Here is a 21,760-nt window from a genome sequence, read left to right as displayed (position 1 = left end):
TTATGTTGAAGTATGTTCTCTCTATACCCATTTTGTTAAGTTTTTTAAATAAATAGACACTGACTTTTATTAAATGCTTTTCTGCATTTATTGGGATGATCATATGATTTTTATACTTCTCTTTGTTAATGTAGAGTATCCCATTGATTCATTTGCAGATATTAAACCATCCCTGCATCACTGGAATAAATCCCACATGATCATGGTGTATTACCCTTTTAATTTATTGTTGAATTCAGTTTGCTAATCTTTTTCTTGAGGATTTTTGCATTTTATGTTCATCAGGGATATTGGCTTGTTTTTTTTGTTTTGTTTTTGTGGTTTTGTTGTCAGGGTAATGCTGGCCTCATAGAATGAGTTCAGAAGCATTCCTTTCAATTTTTTTGGAATAGTTCGAGGATAGATATTAACTTTTTTGAAATGTTTAGTAGAATTCACCTGTAAAACCATCTGGTCTTGGACTTCTGTTTGTTGTGAGTTTTTTGTTTACTGATTCAATTTCATTAATAGTATTTGGTCTGTTCAGATTTTCTATTTCTTCCTGATTCAGTTTTGAAGGATTGTATGTTTTAGGAATTTATGCATTTTTGTCTAGGTTGTCCCATTTGTTAGCATATAATTGTTCATGGTAGTCTATTATGATCCTTTATATTTCTGTGGTATTGGTTGTAACTTCGCTTTCATTTCTGATTTTATTTGGGCCCTCTCCCTTCTTTTCTTGATGAGTCTGGCTAAAGGTTTATGAATTTTATTTATATTTTCTAAGAATCAGCTCTTAGTTTCATTGATCATTTCTATTGTCTTTTTAGTCTGTTTCATTTTATTTCCACTCTAATCTTTACTATTTCCTTCTTTCCACTAACCTTGGACTTTGTTTGCCTTTTTTCTAGTTCTGTTAGGTTTAAGATTAGGTTGTTTATGTGAGATTTTTTTGTTGTTGTTTACTGAAGTAGGCCTATATTGCTATGAACATCCCACCTTAGAACTACTTTTGCTGTATGTCTTGTAGATTTTTTTTTTAAGATTTTATTTATTTATTCATGAGATACACAGAGAGAGAGAGGCAGAGACACAGGCAGAGGGAGAAGCAGGCTCCATACAGGGAGCCCGACGTGGGACTCGATCCTGGGTCTCCAGGATCATGCTCTGGGCTGAAGGCGGCGCTACACTGCTGAGCTGCCTAGGCTGCCCTGTCTTGTAGATTTTTGAATGTTAGGTTTTCATTTCTATTTTCAGTTGTCTCAAAGTATTTTTTTATTTCCTCTTTGATTTCTTTAGTGATCCATTGGTTGTTTAGTAATGAGCATGTTCATCTTCCACATGTTTGTGTTTTTTCCAGTTTTTCTTGTAATTGATTTCTAGTTTGTACCATTGTAGTCAGAAAAGATACCTGACGTGATTTCAGTCTTCTTAAATTTATTGAGACTTGTTTTGTGGCCTAACATATGATCTGTCATGGAAGATGTTCCATGTGCATTTGAAATGAATGTGTATTCTGTTTTTGGATGGAATGTTTTATTTATACATACACATATACACACACATCCATTAGGTCCATCTGGTGTAATATGTCATTCAAAGCCACTGTTTCTTTTTTTTTTTTAAGATTTTATTTATTTATTCATAGAGACACAGAGGGAGAGAGAGAGAGAGAGAGAGAGAGAGAGAGGCAGAGACACAGGCAGAGGGAGAAGCAGGCTCCACGCAGGGAGCCTGACGTGGGACTCGATCCAGGGTCTCCAGGATCACACCCCGGCCTGAAGGCGGTGCTAAACCGCTGCGCCACGGGGGCTGCCCAAAGCCACTGTTTTCTTTGTTGATTTTTTGTCTGGGTTATCTGCCCATTGATATAAGTGGAGTATTGAAGTCCCCTGCTATTATTGTTATTATATTACTGTCATTGTCTCCCTTTATATTGGTTACTATTTATTTTACGTATTTAGGTGCCCCGATGTTGAGTGTGTAGATATTTGATACCGTTATATTCTCTTGTTGGATTGATCTCTTTATCATTATATAATGCCTTGTGTTGTGTTACAGTCTTTGTTTTAAAGTTTTTCTTGCTACCCCAGATTTCTTTTATTTCCATTTGCATGTAATATCTTTTTTCCTTCTCTTCACTTTCAGTCTGTATATCTTTAGATCTGAAGAGAGTCTCTTTTAAGCAGCATATAGGTAGTCTTGTCTTTATCCATTCATCCAGCCTGTGTCTTTTGATTGGAGCATTTAGTCCATTTATGTTTAAAGTAATTATTGATAGATATGTACTTATTGCCATTTTGTGGATTGTTTTCTGGATGTTTTGTAGTTCTCCGTTACTTTCTTCTCTTACTCTCTTCCTTTGTTATTTGGTAACTTTCTGTAGTGTTATATTTGTATCCTTTCCTCTTTATTTTCTGTGTATCTATTATAGGCGTTCGGGGGCAGCCCAGGTGGCTCAGCGGTTTAGCGCTTGCCTTCAACCCAGGACGTGATGATTGAGTCCCGCGTCGGGCTCTGTGCATGGAGCCTGCTTCTCCCTCTGCCTGTGTCTCTGCCTCTCACTGTGTCTCTCACGAATAAATAAATAAAAAATCTTAAAAAAAAAAAAGAAAGTCTATTATAGGTATTCGGTTTTTTTAATTTTTTATTTATGATAGACATACAGAGAGAGAGAGACAGGCAGAGACACAGGCAGAGGGAGAAGCAGGCTCCATGCACCGGGAGCCCGATGTGGGATTCGATCCCGGGTCTCCAGGATCGCGCCCTGGGCCAAAGGCAGGCGCCAAACCGCTGCGCCACCCAGGGATCCCTAAAGAGCCTATTTTAAGTTGATGTTTGCTTAAGTTCAGGCAGGTTCTAAAAGCGTTACATTTTTACTGCGCTACCTATATTTTATATTTTTTGTGTCATATATATTTTTAAGATTTTATTTATCTATTCATGAGAGACAGAGAGAGAGAGAGAGAGAGAGAGAGAGAGAGAGGGGCAGAGACATAGGGAGAGGGAGAAGGAGACTCCACGCAGGGAGCCCAATGCAGGACTCAATCCCGGGAGTCCGGGATCACTCCAGATCATGCTGGGCCAAAGGCAGGCGCCAAACCACTGAGCCACCCAGAGATCCCCAATTCATGTCATATTTTTACATCTTACTATTTTGTGTATCTTTTGACTAATTATTATAGATCTAGATGATTTTTACTACTTTTGTCTTTTAACCTTCATACTATGTATCCACCACCTTTACTATATGTTTACCCTTACCAGTTAGATTTTTTTCTTTCATAATTTTCTTATTTCTAGTTATGCCCTTTTCTTTTTCACTTAAAGAAGTCCCTTTAATATTTCTTGTTAAGGCCTGCTTGGTGATGATGAACTCCCTTAGCTTTTGCTTGTCTGAGAAACCCCTTATCTCTCCTATTCTGAGTGATAACCTTGCTAGGTGGACTATTCTTAGTTTTAAGGTCTTGACTTTCAGCACTTTGAATATATCATGCCATTCACTTCTGACCTGTAAAGTTTATGCTGAAAAATCAGCTCATAGTTTTATGAGGGTTCCCTGGTACATAATAAGTTTTTCTCTTGCTTTCCTTAAGATTCCCTCTTTATTGACACTGTGATCATAAAATATCTTGGTGTGGGTCTCTTTGGGTTCATCTTATTTAGGAATGTTTGTGTTTCCTGGACTTGGATGTCTGCTTCCTTCCCCAGCTTAGGGAAGTTTTCAGCCATTATTTCCTCAAATAAGTTTTCTGTTCCTTTCCTTTTCTCCTCTCCTTCTGTGATTGCTATAATGCAAATGTTGGTATACTTGACATGGTCTCAGAAGTCCCTTAAACTATCCTTATTTTTTCATTCTTTTTTTCTTTTTGCTGTTCTCGTTGTATGGGTTCCATTACTCTTATCTTCCACATTCCTGATCCATTCTTCTGCATTATCTAATCTGCTATTGATTCTCTCTGGTGTATTTTTCATTTCAGTTTTTATATTCTTCTGATTTGTTTTTTTTTTATGTTTTCTCTTTGTTAATGTTCTTATTGTGTTCTTCCATTCTTTTCATGAGTTTAGTGAGCTTCTTTATGATCATTATTTTGCACTCTTTATTAGTAGATTACTTATTTCCTTTTCATTTCATTCTTTTCCTCAGATTTTTGTCTTATTCTGTCATTTGTTTCACTTAATCTCTTCTCTCCTCATTTTACTTAACTCTCTGTGTTTATTTTTGTGTATTAGGTAGATGACTTCTATTTCCTGGTCTTAAAGAAATGTCTTTATAGAGAGAGTGTCCTGTGGGGTCAGTAGCACAAAACCACCTGTTCATTCAATCTAAGTACCCCTCTGGGGTATCCTCAAATATGGATGCATGGGCTACACGCACCTTCCTGTTGAGGCTGGGCCACAGTTAGTGTGTGCAGCTGGCCCCTCAAGGCAGGGAGCATTGGAGGAGAGGAGCACTGTTGTTGGCAGAGGCTACCCCCTGGGTGTGGGGATTAAAGGGGACACTGGGAATGTGGTAAGTAGTGCTAGCACAGGAGATGGAGAGTGTCAAAACTGTCTCTTACACCACCAGACCAACTAGGTAAGGGGAGGAGGTAGAGAAAATGATGCCTGCTGACACTTTCTTCCCTGGAGAATGTTCCAACAGATCTCTGTCCCTCTAGCACAATCCTAAAATTACTCAGTGAATCTCCTTCATGTGTAACCCCATACTTTTCAAACTACTGCTTTTGTACTGGGATTTGGAGGGAGTGAAATTGTATGTACCCTTTAAGTACAGTCTCATTTTCCTGCTGCCCTTCTGGACATCAGCCCTACTTGTTTTCAAAGCCAGATGTTGGGGATCCCTGGGTGGCTCAGCGGTTAAGTGCCTGCCTTCTGCCCAGGGCATGATTCTGGAGTCCCGGGATCGAGGCCCGTATCAGGCTCCCTGCATGGAGCCTGCTTCTCCCTCTCCCTGTGTCTCTGCCTCTCTCTCTCTCTCTCTCTCTCTCTCTCTCTCTCTCTCTCTCTCTCTCTCTGTCTCTCGTGAGTAAATAAATAAAATCTTTAAAAAAAAATCAAAGCCAGATGTTATGGGGACTCTACTTCCTGGTGCAGGTTGCCTGAGCTAGGGAGCCCAGTGTAGGGTCTGGACCCCTCATTCCTCAAGGAGAGCCTCTACAGTTATGATAATCCTCCCACTCGTGGGTCACCATGCCAGGGGTATGGGTCCTGACTAGACCACATCTTGCCTTGCATACCCATCTTGATGTGGCTTTTTCTTCATGTTCTGAGTTGTGTAAAATATTTTCTGCTAGTCTTTAGTTCATTTTCAGAGATAGTTTTTCTATATGTAGTTGTGGTTCTGGTTTGTTCATGGGAAGTGAGCTCAGGATCTTCCTGCTCCACCATCCTGATCCTCCCTCCTAGAGAGAAACCTTCGGGGTGATTTGGATGATGGTTTTATGACTTATATATATTTGTCACAATTCATAGAATTCTGAACATAAAAATGAATGATTTGCTATATGTAAATTATACCTCAGTAAATTTTTTTTTAAATTTTTTTTTAATTTCCATATTTGGAAGCAATTCATTGTCAGTACATTCAAATCTGTAGCTAAATGATCAGTTGTCGGATCCCTGAGGTAAGTGATTCCTTTTTGGCAGTTTTCACTCTGGAAGCTTATGCCTTTTCTCAGACATTTGACAAGTAAACTGTCCTGTGGCTCTTCTCTACCCCCATTGCATTAGAAATGAGTTTCTGTCCCTCGCCCGGTCCACCCTCAAATCCTTGTCATCAGTCTGCCATCTAACTCCTTCCTCTGTTTGCCCCACCCCTTAGTAAGCAGATGTCTTGCAGTGTTTTTGTGCCTTGTATCTGAGTCTCTCCTTGGTTAAATATCTTCTCCCAATCCCTGTGCTCCCAATTTACCCATCAACAGACCTGATCATTTCCTAACACTGTGGTGTGGAGAGAGGTTTTGGGGCTTGCAGTGGATGGTCTTGAATCTAACTGTGGCTCAGGTCAGAAGCTTTCCCGTCCTGTGCCAGCAGTAGGTCACTGTGGCCCTTCTCTACCCCTAACCCTAGACTACCAGCTACGAACCAGCATTCCAGTTTGCCAGTGACAAGTGGCAATGAAGAGGCGAGGGGAAGTTGTAAACCTGAGTCTGTGTATCAAGAGGCTGTGTTTTGGGAACCTCCAAATATTCTTGGTTGCATAGGCACCAGTTCTGTCTCCCTAGAGATTTAATTCCATTCACCCTTGGATATATTCCTGGAGAAACATTTACACAGTAATATGTGCTGCACCACTTAAAATTGTTAATTGGAGATTGAATTACTTGTCAGCTTTTAAAAATGTAGTCCTCTCAGGTCAGGGAGGAGGGTGTTAGCAGCCTGAGTAGATGAGCTATTGCATTTTTTTTCCCTTCCTCTTTTCTCCCCCACTCCCTTTTCCTCCCTCTCATTCTTCATTTCTTTTGTCCCTATCTTACTGCCTTTTTCCTTCCCTCACTTAATTTTTTTTTCATGTCTGTCTCTTTCTGCCTTAGCCAAACCTTTATCAATAACCTAACAGATCCCAGAGTGACTTTAATCTAGAATCATGAACGACGTCCACTAATGATGATTGCTTGGGAAATGTACAAAACCTCTCTTCAAATCCTCTTGAGAATGGAAATATCCTAATGAGAGGGAGGATGGCAGGAGGGACTCTGTTCATGTAGCCTAAATTCTTAGACACAAGAGGAATTTTATACTTCCGGCTTCTTTAAATAGAAAATTACCCTGACTCAAGAATTGTTTAGGGGGAAAGATTGGCTAAAGGGGGGGGGGGGAGCAGCAGTAGATTTCATTTTTTATTCCATCGATATGCATCATTATTTTTCACATCTTCAGCACATGATTGCAAATATTTGCCTATAAGTCTAAAGACCCCTGACATAATGTGTATATTCAGGACAAAGGCAGTTTTTTAAAAAATTGAGCTAAGTTGCATCTGTGAAACTCAGAAATCTCAATGCCTATGCTGACAAATATCCTGACAAGTAAATACTATACTCATTCGGTATTACATAGTGATTTCATTTGCACAAAACCTCACAATGCTCTGCCACTTCAGTCAAATGTCTGGAGCACTGGGGAAAGGAAGAACGTGTTTATCTTGATCCCCAAAAAGGGATTTAAGGGAGAGAGCAGGCGGTATATTAGACTGTTTTCATTGCCTGTCAGCTGCGGTAAACCTGAGCTGTCTGCGGTGTCTCTAGATAAGCCACAACAGCAGCAGAGGCCTTAGCATGTATGTATGACTACATTCATTTGTACTTCTTATGTATCTCAAAATTTCTAAAGGCTGTGTAGCATCTTCGGTGGAGCCTTTAACAATTGTGTCTCTGCTAATCACTGGCTTTTATGTGGTACCCTTCCTGCTTTGGTCTGCCAACTGCAATGAATGAAGAGCTGGATGAGGCTTAAGTTTATATTAAGTGGATGAAGATCCTCCTTCCTGGCAGAGACAGCCCTTGTTCAGTTCTGTGGTGTGGGCACTCTTCAGCAGAGGACCCTGAGGTGGTGTCTGTTCCTAATATCTTACAATACTGCTTTTCCACTTAAACGCGTGGAGCCTCAGGAGCCACCTCTGTTTGAATGCCCTCTGTGTTTAAATATGGTTATTGATGCTTGTTGGGAAGCTAAATTAAATGTTTGCATCACACAGTAGACCATGTGAGAAAAGTAATTTGGGAACATGGAAAATGGCTAGGAACTCGACTGACACCAAAATGTGTATGTTGGAGTTGAAAAAACATGAATAAAGCTCACCTACTTTATGAAAATACTATGTTAGTGAAGGTTGTTTACCCCAAATTTTTCTGTGAAAAGTTGGTAGGGCAACACTAAAGAATAAAACAGTGGTACTGTCTAGGTGGGCTTTTTTCTTTGCCTTTCTAGATGCTGATCATTTCAGCATGATCATTTCAGAGTTAGGTAGAATGGATTTCGTCCTAGCTCAGATTCTGCTTCTTTGGTTGCAGCTTTTGTTGTGAAGTATTCTAAAATCATTAAAACCACTTGAGTCAGCAACGACCCCTATAAATCAGGAGCTATTGTGTGCACCCTCATTCTACTGGTGCATGCTCCAAACATACGGTCATTGAAGATGAACTGGAGGGTACTGCTCTCTCTTCACCGATTGTAAAGTAGCTATGATTGTTAGCATTTGTTTGTGATTAGTGAAGCAGGTTTTATTTCTGTGTGTCCTTTCCTCCCCACACCCACCCCCTAAGGCCAGTCACAGCCATTTGGATACCCTGTTAGTCTAGCCTATAATTTTTCCTTTAATTCCCAAAGCAAATGAATTTTCTCACATGACAGACATTTCTTTAGTCTGATAGTGTCCTTGGTTGCAGTAAGCCCTGGTTAGGTTTCTTTCTGAATCCAGTGTACAAATACTGCCTTTTCAGAACAATGCCAAAGTGTCAGAAGCTGAGTTTTGCTTATAAAGGGATGACATGCTAGGTGATTAAACTCTTGCTCCAAGTTTGTCTCCCATTAATTTATAGGAAGATGGGGTGGAATGGGCAAGTGGCAGAGCCTCTGAGAGTAGCCCCAGTCCTGGATTCCCTTCCCTTTTTTTTTTTTAAGATTATTTATTTATTCATGAGAGACAGAGATTGAGAGAGAGAGGCAGAGACACAGGCAGAGGAAGAAGCAGGTTCCACGCAGGGAGCCCGACGTGGAACTCGATCCCGGATCTCCAGGATCGCACCCTGGGCTGAAAGCAGTGCTAAACCGCTGAGCCACCTGGGCTGCCCTCTCTTCCCTTTTGAAATGAGAGACAAGGATGTGTCAGGAAGATGTGTTTGGACAGCTGAGCAGTTCTTGGTCTGCTTTGTTCCCTTTTGCCAAGATTAGTCCTTCTTCAGTCTGCTACTAATTTTGGAGGGGCGTGAGGTTCTAAGCAGGTGGACATTATCAAGTACTAGAAATAGTGTTTCTAGGAAAGAAAGCTGTCTTTCTGAGTAGGAAATGGTGCCAGCTCTCTTCTAGGCAGCAAGAGGCTCCTGACATAGATTGTGAATATCAGATATTCAGGGTCAGTGCAGTGTCTCCTTTTTATTTCATTTCCCCCTTTCCAATTTTATTTTAATAATTAAAAATACTGCTGATCATACTGAATGACTTCTGGCAGAGAGGCGGTCTGTCCCAGAAGGACCAGTTGTGGGCCATCGGGTTTATGACGTCCATAAAACCAGAGCCAGATCGGAGCATGGCCTCCCTGAGTGACAGGATTTTTGCTTCCACCAGGGTCCCCCATCAACTGACTGCTTTGGATATTTGTTTTGGGTTGGTTTTTCGTTCTGTTTTGTTTCCTGATGCATGTGTGACTCTACATGTGTGCACACATTTAAAGATATAAATGAAACAGGTATGTAATGCCCTCTGCCTGTTAGAAAGACTAAAGCCATCAAGATAACAAACGGCGTGTATTTGCTAGAATGTCAAAGTTATGAGTTTATTTTGTAATGATGTGCTCCTGCCTTCATGAGGTAAACTGGCCGTGGCGGAGGTGTTATTAGTAATATGGACTCAGTGGAGCAGAAAGCCGAGTGACCGAGAGATCAGTGTATCAGTCAGAGAGAGGGCAAATGGAAAGAGACAGCAGGAGAATGAGAAAGGAGCCACAGTGCCTGGGCTGAGATTAAAGACACACTGTGAGAGGAGGAGGGGGAGCCCAGTGGTCTGGAAGTGGTCTCCCCTTTTCCTGGGGCTCTTTCAGAGGAGTTGCCAGCATGTCTCTCAGCTCAGGGCTGTCTGCAAAGACTGGTTTTCTGGACTTCCTTACCAAGGGAAGCAGTTTTTCTTTACATATCCTTTTCAGAAGAGTCTCTTCGTCCCTTCCAGCTGAAGTTAAGTGGAATGGAGGCCAGTTGGGTCATACGGAGGTGATTACTTTGGTCACCAATGTCCTCATCCTTTGCAGGGACCTGATGTGGGGGGGCTGGCCCAGCATGGAGAGCTCCTAACAAGAAGGAGCAAAATGGGAATATGCAAGTAGAATTTCTGGCTTTCTGTTTATTAGATTCATCCCAGAGACTGAAAATGAATAAAAGTTACTAAGGAAGAAAATTTGTGTTGTGATTATTTTCTGGAGGAGGAGGGGAGAGGGAAAAGAAAAGGTAAAACACAATAAGCGCTCTACAACTGTTTAGAGCTCTCCAGGGCTACCCTAGATGACGGGCAATTACTACACACTCAGCAGTTTGCAGTAGTCAGTGATCAGGCTGCCTGGCTTCCATTGCTGGGTCAGAAAATGTCCCTCCCTGAAAGAAATTATTAACCGGTCTTCTAGGGAAAAAGAAACCCTACGATTTCCAAAACCACAAATATTCTTTCTTCCTATTTTTTCTTCTTCTATAAAGGAAACTTTGTGGTTTCCAAACACAGGTGCTTTTCAACCTCATATGGGTTAAACTCCTCCAGGGACACACCAGGGATAGAGGTGCTATGTATTCTCTGGAACCTTGGCAGAGAAGGACAGAGGAGAGACGGGCTTGGGTATAAATCACTGCCCTCCACTCCGCACACAAAGACGACTTTAGACTCAAGGGTTCATGTATGTATCATGAGTTGCTTCAGGATTTTGCCAGCCTTAAGGCTTGTGTGTGGGGCTTTAAAAATCAATTGTAAGGGGAAAAGTAATCCTTTAAAAAAATTCAGGGACCCAAACCTCACAGCTTTTCTTTGAGTGAGACTTGTCATTAAAGACTGTCAGAAGACCGACATGTTACCTCTTTGTGTATCTATGCAGTAACCCTGCTGGCCTGCAGACGCTGGGGTTGCCTGCACTTCCGGGTCTCAACCTCACCCTCTCACCCCCACCATAGTTCTAGCAGAGTTGAAGTATGCTAACACCTGTCTGTGGCAGCTAGGAGAGAGAGGGAGAGGCTTGCTGGTTTTTAAATTGTAACGGTATCTATGATTGTTCAAAAGCCTCTTTGATTTTCTAAGCTTTCTTTTGAAGACAGAGGTCCAGAGAGTCCTTCAGAACAACTCACAGAGGCTGGAATCTGTGTCTTGTGGAGAAAAGAACCCATTTTAGTGAGAATCACAAAATAGACGTTGCCTTTATTTCCATCCAGATGAATGTCTTCTCTTGCTTGTTTCTCTAGGTCCTCGGGCGGGAAGTATACACCTCCAATAACCAGCTCGGGGGCATCCAGATCATGCACAACAATGGGGTGACCCACAGCATTGTTTGTGATGACTTTGAAGGGGTTTTCACTGTCCTGCACTGGCTATCCTACATGCCTAAGGTGAGCTTTTCCCACCCAGCAGACACAGCCCACAGAACCTGGCCTTCCCACCACAACTCCCACAGCCTCTGTGTTTGAGATCTCCTCTTTATGGTGGAGAAACTATTTTATGAAATATTCCACTGAAAGGTAGTGGTTTCTCTTTCCTACAGCCATCTGCAGGAAAGGCTTCTACCTTTAAAATGCCTTTGGATTTCATTTGTTAGACCCCTTTCTGATGTTTTCCCAAACACAGAAGCCTTCATGGCTTATCTGGGCTCAGATCACTCTGGGTTTTCTCCTTTGTAATAGCAATTCACCTCTTCCACTCCCCTTAACCCCCTGGGAAGCTTCCCATAAAGCATGGGTACACTGAAATCAGGAGTCAGAATGTACCACTTTTTGCCAGGCTCCTACATGAGACTTGAGACCTGTTCTCAGGGCTTGGCATATAGTTGTGATGCCTGTAGCTGATGACTGGGACAAATGGATATGATTCTGTATTTGGTCCCTGTTGTCTTTGTAATGATCGTGGCTGAGTTGGGACTCTGGTCCTGCTGTTCTCTGATTGCTGTGCTTTCTTCCCGTATACCTTTCAGAATGTGCGCAGTTTAGTTCCTCTCCTGAACTCCAAGGATCCTATAGATAGAATCATCGAGTTTGTTCCCACGAAGGCCCCATACGATCCTCGATGGATGCTAGCAGGCCGCCCTCACCCAAGTAGGTATATATTTGAGGGTCCTGTGGTACCCTGGCCCTCAGTCTTCCTTTTAATCACTAACCAATTCTTGCACAACAGTATATGACAAAATAGAGCTACTAAAGGAGCTCTTGAAATGAGACAAATTTTTAAAACAGCTCTCTGAAGATCAAGGTGGAAATTCCTTCAAGAACAGATGAGAACCAAATGAAATTAGGTGTACAAGTCAGTCACAAGCAGGGCAGTCACTAATACATTTCTTCTGTTGTTTTTAAAGCCCTTGTTACTTAATTGGCTCAAAGACTTTAAAATGGGTAAATCTAAGCAATAAAATCATAGAACCTTTGACTGTCTAGTCTCTGTAAACGGAGACTAACCAGATCAGCTTTAGAAAAATTATTTGACCCTTCAGCGTAGAACATTACTACACTCTTCTTGGCAAGCTATTTCCGAGCATCCACTCTCCGTGTACCCTTCTTTTCTTACGATATTGACAAAAGTACTGGTACTTGCTCTAGTTATTAACATAAGATTACTTTGTAAAGTCATTATTCAAATAGAGATTGTCCAGAACTGTTAATTTTATAAAGATTATAAAATGAGAACACACCCTCCCCCTCCATGCTTATCTAATATATCGCTCTGTCTTATGGCTGATTTTATCTATCTTTTAAACAAAAACAAAACAAAAAAGTGATGGCTCCAGGTAAGATGAATATAAATGTATATTTTTGCTTGTCGGTCCATTAGGCTATTTTAACAAACCTTACTTATCAGGTAGTTCTTTTGTGAAGCCCAAATCCCCCTGCTCCATTTTTTTTTCCCCTTGCTCCATTTTGAATCCATTTTTTTTTTCAGGTTGAGAAAGTGTTTGTTCTTTTTTGCATGTTTATTGCAACTATTTCAGAGAAAACTGTATCTAAAAGAAGAATGGACTGCAGAAGATAATTCATTAAATTTAAGAGTTACTGTGATTTTGTTGAAAGAAAAAGGAGGTCTGCATAAGGAAGACTTAAACATTCATAGGTACCCACTCTGAGCTAGATGGGACTGCAAAACACTTCCATATACATTATCTTATTTGGGCTACTACTTCTCAGAGATAAAAAGAGATTACCACTTTACAAACTCAGAGAAGTTAAGTGATTTGTGCAAGGTCACACAGCTATTACTTAGGAATTGGGGCTTAATCTGCAGACCAAGAATAGATAATATAGAAAAATCACCAGAGGAATTTTAATTTAAAATTTTACCTGTTGTCTTCAATGCCTTTTCTTGTTGCTCTTAATAAAAACTAGTTTTTCTTACATAGCCAGAAAAATCACCATAGTAATCTCCCTACCTCTTATTTGCATGCCATGATTTTGATAAGAACTGTGAACCTACGATACCTGTCAGCCTTAAAATCTAGGACTTTTCTGGGAGAATTCAGAACAAGACTCCATGAGTCTTCTCCTGGGAATCATGTAGGGGAGGGCAGGGTGGGGGAGCGGTGTGTGCATCTTAGCTGATTTCTGAGTCCTACATCTAAACTGAATACAATCTGCTTTCTGGGGGGTAGGAGGGTGAAGTTCACCTACACCAGCCTTAGCCTACCGATGAGCCCCTTGCCCCGATCAACATACAAGGCAGTATTTAAAGAAGAAAATCTTTACATTTTGATGAATTTTGTTGTTCCAAACCATTGTTATTGAAGTAAGAATCCTAAAATGATCCTCGCATATGAAGTTAAAATTTCAGTATCCTGAAGCACTTAGAAGTTTGATTTAGAACCTTCATCAAAATTTGAACTCTCTTTCATGGGATGAACAGATGTGTGTGTACGTAGGTGGGCATTATCCTGGCCATTATTAATGAGATCCACAGAATAAAATGAAATTTGTGATAAACTAAGTTTTCTGTTTTTTGGATAATATTTTTTCATCGACTCCCTAGTAATTCATCCTGCTGTCTATGTGCAGCTAACACTCGCTCCCAAATCGAGTGACTTCAGATTTTAATTTAGTGGAAGCGTTAAAGAAAGCAGATGATTCCCTGTGATAAGTTAAAGCAGATATCTTCTAGGTGAAAAGTTAAAGTCATTTATTAGAGGAGATAGTGCTGTGATATTCTTCAAACTGACGCCCAACACGAGACCAGAATCTAAACGATCGGCTTTGGGCTCACGATAGAGAGATAATTTTGAAATGGATGATCACATTTTACACTGGGGCCATAGAGGCAAGGAATGTAGAACACAGTAATTACAAATTTAGTCTTGATAAAACACTCTCCATCCTGTTTAAGTCAGCAGAGGTTAGCTTGCTCGGATCTCCACTTTTAATTGGTTTTGGACTTGGGTTTTTAGGGGGCGGAGGGCCATGTTCAAATTAGAAGGATCACTGAGAAACTGCGAGCTGAGGGGCAAGCTAGGAAACAGTTATTTGCAGAAGCTTTTATGGGGCCTTGGTCAAACACGGATACCTGTGGAACAAAAGTTTTTTTCTTAACCTAAGATGTCGAAAGTTACATGTCTTGCCAGTGAAGGAAATTTTGTGTGCAGGGGAGGTTAATGACATTAAGTATGTGCATCTTAACCATTATATTTTTGCTATGTGTTGAGTATATGGGTATGGCCCTTTCTTGTAGAAAGATTATACTTCTTCAGCTCTAAGTGAAGTGGATGTATCTTGTTGCTTTTCTAGCAGAGAAGCCAAGTCCCTTTTCTTTTCCCCAAATTTGGGTCCTCATCTGATCATTAATACTTATCATTGGCTATCTTCAGCTTTCCATTAAAAAAAAGTCAGTGGAATCAAACAAAATTGTAAGCTAAGTTTTAAAATAGAAATAGACATTTTGTAAACACTTTAATGAGTTGGCTGCCTTTTGACAAATGTTTGTAGTGTTTTGAAAAAAGCCAAGTTATTTATTTAAAAGCATGCAAACTCTCTGCTAGCTGAACCCCATCGTTTAACAATAAATGATGCTTTTGTTGATAAATGGTTCTTTTTATGCAGACTAGCAAATGAAATAGGAGATGATGTCTGAAGGCATATGAGCATTCAGTTGCCTAATGCATGCATCTATTATAATATGGTTAAAAACAACAACAAACTCCCCAAAACCGTCCCCCAAATCCAACCTTAAATTTGCCAGTTCCAGTGCATTTTCAGTGTATTGATGGTCTTTATTCTCTTTTTGTTCTCTTCCTTTCCCTTCTATAGCTCAGAAAGGTCAGTGGCTGAGTGGATTTTTTGACTATGGCTCTTTCTCAGAGATCATGCAACCCTGGGCACAAACTGTGGTGGTTGGCAGAGCCAGGTAAGAGCTCTTTTCTTGGAAGCTCTTCTTCCTCCAACTAAAAACAAGAAAGGAAAGGGCCATGGCTGTAGAGGTTTTTTACCAATAATACTCTCTGTCTAAACTTTCTAAGAGTATTGGATTATAGTCATGCCCAAGGCAGCATAACTGGAGCCCTGGTTCCCAGTAGTCATTTACTGTGTCATTCCAACGATACGTTTAATCTGAAGTCTGGTTTTGACATTTCCTTTTTACAATACTGAAAGAAAAGCTCTTTGAGGGCTGTAAAGCCCGAATACAATAGCCATATCCCACCAGTGATTTTTCCCTTCTCCGAAGACCGATTTCTTTCTGAAGTAGGTGACAAATGAATCAGACTCATCTACCTTGCCATGTAACCCAAAAGATCTATGTAACTTAGAAGAAGTTCCTTCCTAGCATCAAGATTATTTAAGTATAGCAAATGCACGATATTGGCTTCTCATCAGATTTGAATTGCAAAGAAAAAAGTTTACCTGAAACAGGAATGAGTAAAATAAACTGGAATAGATTTGCAGGGCTACCTATATTTTTCAAATAGGAAATTGAAGTTTCTGTTAAATTTTAATACCCACTCTAAGAAGTGCTTCACTCAACAGCAAGCTCTGCACGAAATAATCTGTAGCGGTTGGTATAACGAGCACCTGCCAAGGCTGATCTTAATCTCGTTCCACACTGCAGAGACATGCTGCCCTAGGGACCCACATCTGGAGCTCACCTTCCTCTTGGGGGCAATCAGTTTTCCTTATCTTGGTGAAAAGTGGCACCTGCTCAAGATTCTCAAACATGCCACATTGGGTTGAGATTTAGATTCTAGCTTTGAAAATAATTCTAGGCTTTGTGGTTCTCTCAGTACAGCAGGTCAGCACGTCTCATGCTGCCAATGACAAGGAGCCATCAGATGGCAAATCCAACAGACAGGATCTTCCACTGTGACTCTGAATATGAGTCACGCCTGGAGTCAGCTGAGACTGAAACTCACAGGGGCTAGCTCCCGTTTTCTTTTGCATCTCAGGTCTTCTGCCTCACCATAGGCTTCTGGGTCCCAGTGAGAACTATTCTTTGTGCCTGATAAAATTCCTACTGGGGAGGGGAATGTGGGAGATGCACTAGAGAGAGAGAGCCCTCCTACCCAGGATTATCAGTTTGTTATTGAGGGTCCTCACATCATACTCAGACCAACTTTTTTGAAAATTTGTCTGTTACCAACTCTGCTTCAGTTTTCCTGTCTGTAAAAAAACATGACAGATTTTAAGCCCAGGAAAGCGAAACCTTTGTCAAGATCTTTAAGATCCTCCCACAGGAAACAAGAAAATAATGCTTTACACTTATGATTGGAAGAAAAGGGATTATTCTGTGAGCAAAATCAGTCAAGCTTGGCTTTAGTTAGCTCTGCCATTGTTTATCGCAACATTCACTCTACTTCTTCCTTTCTTTCCATCTGATGAGTTCTGGGCTTCTTACTCCAAACACATACACATGCTCACAAGTATATAAAACACAAATGGAGCTAGCCTCTTTCAAAAGCAATGGCATTTCAAGAAATAAATATAAATGTATTCTTCTGGGATTGTTACTGTAAGTGCTGCCAAAACTCATCTTTGGTATGTATGTTTGGAATATGTGTGCTATTGGCTGTAAATTGTCTTTTATTATTCCATGGCACCTTGTCCAGGGACACACTATAAAACAAGATGTAGCATCTTCATGTGCTAGCCTGATAAAATTTATATGAAGTATAATAGAAAACAGAAGTTGTTCTGAGCTGTTTTCAAGTTCAATAAATAACTGTAATACTCGGATAAAGATGTTCTTTATTAGGTCACATGGGCCCTAATATATAAGTTACCGATTTAGGGTGGCTTTTGCAATTACAAGTTTCCAGTTGGATTGTTAATCATTGTGAACAGAAATATTTCTAAACCCTCCTGTGTACCTCCTGCTCGTTGTCTGGTTATCTAGAGGGCTTTTGATTCTGATTCAGTGCAGGCAAGTGACAAGGGGGTGGGTGGTCCCCACTCAGGCCCGTGTCAGGCCTCTTGTGATGACAAGAATCCATTTCCAGTAGCCAGTGTATCAACCAAAGACCATCCTTCATGGAAAAGTTTGTTATGGAGATGCTGTGGGGAACAAGAGACTATAACCCATCTCAGCCTTGGCCCCAAGGAATGCAGCTGAGAAAGTGAAGACTGAATTACATTTTCCAGAGTAAGGACTCACCCTGTACCTGCAGCCACTGCCACTACCCTCCTTTTCTTCCTGATTTTTACAAGGAAATCTTTCTGAAGACCAAGTTGGGAGGGTATTATGCAGCACAGATACAAAGGCTTTGAGCTCCTGAAGAGTTTTTTTAACTTAACATATATTGGAGATTAAATGCATACTTTCCATATAGATCACCTATTTCACCAAGAGTAACTACTGCAAGTTATCCCTGTACCCACTGCTCTTTAACAGTGAAAGAGAAAGTTAAGGGCTTGCTTAACCACCTCTGAATCCTTGGCACATATTTTTCATCATCTCCTTAACACACCTGCATATTCCCCATTCACATGCCCAGTGTAATTTCAGGCACCTCCTACCCTTCAGACCTTCCTGTCTTCACCAAAGAGATGCTCTAGAGTAAGCTGAGAAATTTCATTTGACATCCACAGAGAAATGTGTGTGCATGCATGCAAATGTGCACGCACACACACATGTCTAGACTATTGAGTCTAACTACTGAGGCTCCCCAAGTACAACCCTTGGTTTGCATTTATCATGTGGTGGAGAACAGGAATGATTCTAAGGGTAGTCTCCCCCTGTGTTTACAAAAATTTATCAACTCCAGTGTCTCCTATTCTACCTCTATAAGAGTCAGATTTCCATCCCTGTTCTCTGTATTTGCAATTTTCAATTCGCACCCCTCCCCTCAATCTTTTGATATGAGGCTAGAAAAGAAATAACTAGGTATACTGTTTTCATACATTGAGTTCTTATTTGGCTCATTTTTTATCAGGCTAGGAGGAATACCTGTGGGAGTAGTTGCTGTAGAAACCCGAACAGTGGAACTAAGTATCCCAGCCGATCCTGCAAACCTGGATTCTGAAGCCAAGGTAGGTAAACCTCGAGTACCCTGAGCTCCTGTGCTTGAAGCTGGGTTTCCCTTCTGCAGAGCCTATAGATACATTGGGAACATTGCAAACCACCAATTTTGGAGGGAATGGTAGTCAGCAACCTTGAATAATTTCAGACTGTCATGTGCTCACTTTTAAGATGATTCTAAATGGACTACAAGCTAAATTCTACCTGAAAAATTACATAGGCCTTTACATTGGTCTTGTTGATGCTAGAAAACAGTCTGTATTCATTGGGGAGATGGTCTTACAGAAAGGCAGCTGTCCCAGATTCTCTGAACACACACATGAATGAGCTATTACTAGATTTAAGAAGTCTGCAAATGGCAAATGTGAACACCACCACTCTTTTCTTTTTCAAGGGTGGGTTATATTTTCACATCCTGACAAGATTCAGAAAATGAGGGTGGGGGAGGCCAGAGAAGAGGGTACTCAGCCGTGTCACATCAAGCATCTATTGACCAACCATGGTACAGAGAAAGCTTGTACAAAGCACAAAGATGAGAGGACTGGAGACTACAGTTGGCTTGTTTTGAGGACTAGTGAGTTGAGTGACTTAAAGTTGCCTTGAGGAAGCCTAGAATGAGGATTCCCAAGACTGCATTCTGCTTCTAAAGCAGTTAAGATATCCCCCTTCTGACTGAGGAGTGGTGATATAGTCAGGACTTAAATCTTTTTAAGGAGTATTTAACAGAGTCAAAGATCCAGGGCCCTTTCTTCTTTTTTACTTCAAAGACGATCCTCTTGATGAACAACAGTTTTTGTTTCTTTGGTTTGGTTGAATTTTTTAAATAGACAAATAGGATCTTGTTCACCTTACAGAAATTCCCCCTCAAACTCTGTTGTTCATTGTGTCTTCCTTTTTGACTTTCCCCAATAGATAATCCAGCAGGCTGGCCAGGTTTGGTTCCCAGACTCTGCGTTTAAGACCTATCAGGCTATCAAGGACTTCAACCGTGAAGGACTGCCTCTGATGGTCTTTGCCAACTGGAGAGGCTTCTCTGGTGGGATGAAAGGTGATTGGCCGGGCTCTGGGCTGGAGGGGCATAACTGATTCCCCGGAACTTTACAGCACAGGGAGGGAGGGTTTATACTGGGCAGAGCCAATGGGTGTCCTGACAGCCCATCAACCCTAGGCTTTTTGGGGATTACATTTCCTCTGAAATATATCTTCTTAGTTGCAGCTTGAGTGGGAAAATATTCTGTGTTTTAAAATTCTGTATAAAATTACAGGTTAGTCTACTAGTGTGATCTAGATGGGCTGTTTTTGTGGATTTAGCTTTCACAGGTGAATGATAGACTGTTCTGATGATCCTGGGGAAATGTGATTGTGCTAGACTCTGTAATACTGTTCTGGGCATATTCTTTATTGATGCTGTGCTCTGTCACAACCAAGGTAGATACTGAAATTAGCCTTCACCAGAAGAAAACGAACAAATTCTGTACCAGAAGCTGTTCTTTGTGGTAATAAAATTATTAATTTTATTAATATCCAACAATAGCCCTGGGCCTGTGGCTTCAGCATATCAGGCCCATTATTACACAGGCTCTGTTCTGTGCTATGGGAATCACTTAGTGATGTAGGCAGCCAGTATCACCATCTACTGAGAATCCTCCCTATGTGGAGCCACCCAGGAGAGCCAAAGGAAACTTGTCCTACCTCTTATAGCAGCAAGGTTCTCTCTCCAATGGCCAGAGAGATTCATGGCCATGCTGAGGCCAGGAGGGAATGGGTATGCTGGTGAATGTCAATTTCATTCAGTGGGGGAGAACTCAGGATTCTGAAGTAGTAGAATGAGTTAGGGGAATGGAAGGAGAGAGGAGTTAGCAATGCTAGAGGAGAGGAGTTGGCAATGCTGGAGGAGAGTTGGCAATGCTGGAGGAGAGTGATAGGGACATATAAAATGTGAAAGAATAAACCCACAAATGACTTCGGGCATGAGCATCTCTCAATCTAAAGGAAGAAAAGGCTGAGAAAGTTACCCTTTTATAGATTATCAGCTATGTGCAAAGAGAGATTAGAGCCTTGTGCCAACAACTGTCCCTTAACCTGGCTAGGAAAAGCCCTGAACAGCCAGGCTTCCCTGGCAAAATATAGAAGACCAGGGTGGTTTTTCTTTTCATTTTTTTTAAAGTTGTGAAGTTTCCCTTTGCCCATATTTGCTGGAGAACTCTACATTTTGCACTTTTCTTGAGGGAGACTTGGACTATACATGCAAATTAATGTTTGTATACTTTTATAGACTCTCAGGTGAAGTATTTTATGACAAAGAGAATAAATCAGTGGAAATGCTGTGAGATGTTCAAAGTATAGGTTGAGTCAATCCTGCACACTTTTATTGAGTTCCTACGTTCAAGGAACTCTGCTAGCTACTTCCGAGAAAACAAAACTGAGTCAGAAACAGACATTGCCTCAAGGAGTCAAGAAGAATGTCTTGGACAGAATGATAAAGCCATAAGGTATAAAGTACGAACAAAATACTATGGTGTTCAAAAGATTAGATACTGTACTGAAGTGGTTTTTTCCAGAGGAGGAGCCTGAAAGCCCTTTCATTCATATATATAAGGTTTATTTAGCATCCAATCTCTCTTGATCCCAGATTTGGCCGTAAGAGTTACATTAAGACTTAGAAAATGCAATGCCAGTACTCTTTAGTTACCTCTTCCCAGAGGCCATTGAGAATTCACTCTTGCTGACATTACTTAGGAGTAAGCCAGCCTGGCTCTTTTGTCCTGAGGAGTTGAGGGTTCAGAAATTTGCTACTTGTAGGAAAAGCTTCAACTCTGCTGTATGTTCTGGCTCAGGCCCAGATTGGCTTCTAGCCATGTAACAATAAGAACAACAACAATTGGGATCCCTGGGTGGCGCAGCGGTTTGGCGCCTGCCTCTGGCCCAGGGCGCGATCCTGGAGACCTGGGATCGAATCCCACGTCGGGCTCCCGGTGCATGGAGCCTGCTTCTCCCTCTGCCTATGTCTCTGCCTCTCTCTCTCTCTGTGTGTGACTATCATAAATAAAAAAAAAAAAAAAAAAAACAACAATTAAGATTTGTTGAGCTCCTTTCACCAGAAACCATGCTAACCACTTTACATGCATTATCTTACATAATCATCACAACAAGCACTTCTGAGGGGTAGGCTATATTATTTATCGGCGTTTTATATAAATTGAGACTTCAGTTAAGTAAATTTCCCAAGATCATTTAGCTAAAAAAATGACAGAACTGGGAAAGGAGCGCAGATCTGCCTGACTTCCTGTAGCTCAGTTGCCTGAGTTTATAGAGCCTAGGACCAAGCAGCTCCACTAGAACATCCCTAGAATAGACTATAGATTCCTAAGAAAGTTATTAGCCACCTGCCTGCCCTCTGCTT

General features: G+C 41.0%; 1 protein-coding gene across 7 annotated transcripts in view; it reads left to right on the top strand.

The window, feature by feature from the left end:
- Positions 1-21,760, top strand: part of ACACA (acetyl-CoA carboxylase alpha) — a 289,228-nt gene that overhangs the window by 234,495 nt on the left and 32,973 nt on the right. For all 7 annotated transcript variants that reach the window (XM_055322849.1, XM_055322873.1, XM_055322865.1 and 4 more), the window contains 5 exons: positions 11,133-11,276; positions 11,855-11,975; positions 15,159-15,255; positions 18,272-18,368; positions 19,270-19,405. In XM_055322849.1, the coding sequence (XP_055178824.1) occupies positions 11,133-11,276; positions 11,855-11,975; positions 15,159-15,255; positions 18,272-18,368; positions 19,270-19,405 (595 nt within the window). The remainder of the gene's footprint in view (positions 1-11,132; positions 11,277-11,854; positions 11,976-15,158; positions 15,256-18,271; positions 18,369-19,269; positions 19,406-21,760) is intronic.

The sequence above is a fragment of the Nyctereutes procyonoides genome, unplaced genomic scaffold (genome assembly GCF_905146905.1).
Source record: "Nyctereutes procyonoides isolate TBG_1078 unplaced genomic scaffold, NYPRO_anot_genome, whole genome shotgun sequence".
Classification (NCBI taxonomy): domain Eukaryota; kingdom Metazoa; phylum Chordata; class Mammalia; order Carnivora; family Canidae; genus Nyctereutes; species Nyctereutes procyonoides.
Note: the sequence above shows the minus strand (reverse complement) of the source record. Positions and strands in the feature narration are given on the sequence as shown.